The 3,872-nt window shown below is 47.0% G+C and overlaps 1 protein-coding gene across 1 annotated transcript; it reads right to left on the bottom strand.

The window, feature by feature from the left end:
- Nucleotides 1-271: 271 nt before the first annotated feature.
- On the bottom strand, nt 272-3,577 carry LOC144148832 (uncharacterized). Its single transcript, XM_077680349.1, has 3 exons — nt 3,400-3,577; nt 2,277-2,474; nt 272-1,023 (listed from the first exon to the last, which is right to left on the bottom strand). The coding sequence occupies exons 1-3, from the start codon at nt 3,521-3,523 to the stop codon at nt 524-526; spliced, it is 822 nt and encodes a 273-aa protein (XP_077536475.1). The 5' UTR covers nt 3,524-3,577; the 3' UTR covers nt 272-523.
- Between the last annotated feature and the right edge of the window lie 295 nt (nt 3,578-3,872).

Here is a 3,872-nt window from a genome sequence, read left to right on the forward strand (position 1 = left end):
TGAGTGCCGGTCTTGGATGCCAACCGTCGAACTGGGCAGCTGCGGCATCTGCCAGCAGTCACTGGAAGAGACTCCCGGCTGGGTGCCCAAGAACGACACCTCCTCATTCAGAGGAGCTTCTCATAATTGGCTGAATGAGAGTGGCATTTTCCATGGCTTGATCCTGCCAAGTTGAGCATTTTTGGGGGGAGGGGGGGAAGACTGTGTTAAAGCTGCACCACGCCCACCCACGCGCACCTTTTAAGACCAAAAAATGAAGGAAGCTCACACTAATTAATGCGCAAGACTTGAAGGTAGTGAAGCTGTAGGCAACAGTAGCGTGTTTCCTCTTTTTCGCCTCAAAGCTTTGTTTAAGCCTCGCCGCTGTACGAGGGACCACAGCTGGATGTTCGTCTTCCTCTATTGCACACTGTTCTGCGCCACATGTGGCCTTCCATCGAGGCGTGCGCTTATCGGTAGAGTAGTGTAGGTTGCGCTAAAAAAAAAGAACTATAATGAAACCGTAAGGGTGAACATTTCAGTTTTAAACATCTTCCAGTGCTTTCTGCAGCCGTGCCTCTTCCACTTTCACCCTCAGCTCACAAAGTTTCGCTTGGAACTGTTCTTGCTGCAGCCTCGCTTCTTCTACTTTTGTCTGCACCTCGAACATTTTTTCTTGGTGCTGCTTTTTCTGCTCTAGCAGCCGTATTTCGAGCTGTAGCTTTTCAGTTTTAAGGGCCAGCGTGGCATCGTGGTCCTCCTTCAAAATCTTTATGCGAAAGTCATGCTCCTCCTTAATTAGGGCAATACGGAGGTCATTTTCGGTGCCCAGGTGCTGGTGGAGGAGGGCCATTCGGCCCCTTGGTGGCCTGCTACAGTCCTCGGAAGGTGCCGTGGCACCCTGAGGAGGTAGCACGGCAGCATCTGCCCCTGTGGGAGCATCCAGCTCGTCCACCTCTGTTCCACCCGAGAATGGCACCGCCAGGTCGTCACCAGTTGGGTGGCCGTGCTCGTCTTCATCCAGTTGATCCGCCTGATGCTCCTCTGCAACAGGAAGAAAAATTGTAACCAAGAAATTCCAGGAAGCTTACACTCACCCGCAAGACGAATGACGAAGCTGTTGTAGGCGGGCATTGCTGCACACAGTTAAGTTTCAGTATCATTGTTTAGTTACGGGGCTAGTAATCGTAGTCATACGCATCGAAGAGGTTGTCATCTTCGCTGCGAGTGGTGGATGCAAAGTAATCCTCAGCATTGTGCACTTCCACCAGCTCTTCGTCATCGACTTGAGGCAGCCGTGCCGGGATCTGCTAGTCTCCTCAGGAAGGAGTAGCACACTTGTAGGCATGCCTCCAATTATATTTAGCAGTAGTGCTGCAGTTTTTTTTGTATGTTTACATGCGTGGCAGCACTTGACAACAGTGCTGGAGTTTGTTTTCTTTCTTTTTTTTTCTCCCTTGAAAGCCACGGTGCGTCCCGGGGCGCTCGGCGGTTGCCATTATATTTTAGCCAAGTGTAACCATGACAAATTTTTTCTAAAACAAGCTGCCTTACGTAAAAAAATTGCGGAAACAGCTATGGCTTCTTCACATGAAATAAAATCGGTGAACATAACACTTGCTGTGTGTCCTTTACTTGCTGGTTCTAAACACTAGTAGAACTGGGCTGAGAAAATGGTGTTTTATTCCACCGTATCGTGCTTCTTATGAACTAAGGCACTTTTTAAAAGGGAGAAAGTACATGCTTGATATTTTACATTAAACTGCTTTTCACACCAATGCACGAGTTGAGCTTGACTAGATGCAGGCACAATGTAACCACCCAGGTAACATGCTATCACTTCACTGAAAGGGTGGCATCTATTTAAAGCATGCATAACTGGGCTCTAGTCTTGCTATTAAAGTAACGTCAAAGCTAATTAATACCAGAAACACAGCTCACTGTGTAAAAGTAAGACCAGTGAGAAAACAGCTAAAATGTATTTCAGCTGATTAAAATGAAACACCATATAAAGGCAAAATTGTGGACACAAGAATTTAATTTTGCGAAACAGTATGACCCCTTACCCGACCCATGAATACAAGGATACTTCTGGCACAGCATGCGAGAGGGAGAGAGGTTCGAAGGCAGTCTGCGTCTCGGATAATATAGAGATAACTGCAAAAGAACAAAATTTTATGCATGCAGCGTCCCCATTAATCAAGTAGAACTGCGTCTGCATGTGCAGCTTCAGCGTGTGAAATTTCCAACATGAACAGTAAAAATGCATAATCCAAGACGTGTCAGCAGTACTATACCAGCGTAGGAACACGAGGGCTCTTCTTCGCCGGTGATCATGCGTTGCACGATCTGAACCACTGGTTGGCTCAGTACCGGTGGCAAGTACGGCGCCAGGTCCGAGTCCTCGCCGTTGTCAAGAGTTGTTGCCATATGGCTGGCCACGCCTCCAACCCGCTCGGACGCCGTTGTAATGACAACTTTCTCCTTTCCTCCACCTGAAAAAATAACAGCGTGTAATAAAAGCACCACGATAAAGTACTCCACCTCATATTAGCAATATGAATAATTTGGGCAAAGCTGCTTCCACATAAAGGCATGAGAAAATGATTGACACGAGTTCAGTGCAAAGCATCAGCTAGCAAAAAATGTGGCTAAATCGCACAGAGCCCGTTGAGTTTAGCAGTTGAGTGTTTGGTAATATCACAGGCAATAAAAAAAAATATCACTGTGAGACTCCCCAGTTTTTTCCCCCCTCTTTCTAGCAGCTTGGGCAGACTCCAGAAAAACAGATTTGCTTGCTACCCGAGCTCCACAAAAGCTTTGTACCTTATCGGCTATCGTTTGTTATAGCCATTTCGCTTACAAATAAAAAAAGAACACTAGCGTGATCAACTGAACAGGCTGTTTTACTGTCCGCCGTACAACAAATTGGTTCTACCAAAACGTGAAATTACAGAAAGCAACAGGCGCGCATTCGAACTTATCGCGTTCGTTCAACTGTTTTTTTTTTTTTTTTTCAACCTCCGCCGGAGGCGTACAACGCCTGGGCTGATTCATCGCGAGAGCACGCAAGCAATTTGAGTCGATGGTAGTTTTGCATACAGAACGGTGCGTGCAGGCATATGTCCTAGGCTCTACATTTTCTGCCTCGTTGACTCTAGAAGGGTTATGCAATCTATACAGCTTTATTCCTTCCTGTAATAGAAAAAAAAAAAACAGGCCGGGGTCGCGGAAGATATGGGCTATCGCGTGTATGCAGCGGTGAAAACGTGTTCCTACCCAAACACGTTAAATGCCTGTGAGCGCTCATATATTTGCTTATTGGCACAAAATAAAGCATGCAACCTCCTCGAAAAAAAAAACAAGAGCAAAACTCTTGCACATCTCACACGCATAAATGCTGTTCGAGGGAACGCTTACCTGTCTTGAAGCGACCCCTTCTTTCTTCTCCTTTCTCCTCCTTCCATTTCTGTTTGATATTCCCCCAGCCTTTCTTTAGCTGTTTTGCATCTCGGGGATACACGCCGTGGACTGCGTTATACATGTCCGCAACTTTTTTCCACGTCTCATTCTTGTGAGCCGCCGAATACACATCCGATTTCTTGCATTCCAGTATATGTTTATGCTTGTCCACCAGGTCTATCAGGAGGTCCTTCTCTCGTGGCGTGAAACGCGGCGCCGCAGACTTTTTCGCGTCAGCCATGACTACAAAACGACAAAACCAGCGGTACCAAAAACACTTCGCTTCGCCAAACACTTCGCCAAAAACACCTCACACTTCGATGCCAACACACCGAAAGAGAAGTGCGGGCGGCACGGTCCGGGCTATCCGGGCGGTCGGTACATGCTTCAAAATGGATTCGAACGGATTGTATAGGCTTGCTTGTCCTACG

This window comes from Haemaphysalis longicornis, unplaced genomic scaffold (assembly GCF_048455015.1).
Source record: "Haemaphysalis longicornis isolate Haplotype H1 unplaced genomic scaffold, Haemaphysalis longicornis Haplotype H1 scaffold_8, whole genome shotgun sequence".
Taxonomy (NCBI): Eukaryota; Metazoa; Arthropoda; class Arachnida; order Ixodida; family Ixodidae; genus Haemaphysalis; species Haemaphysalis longicornis.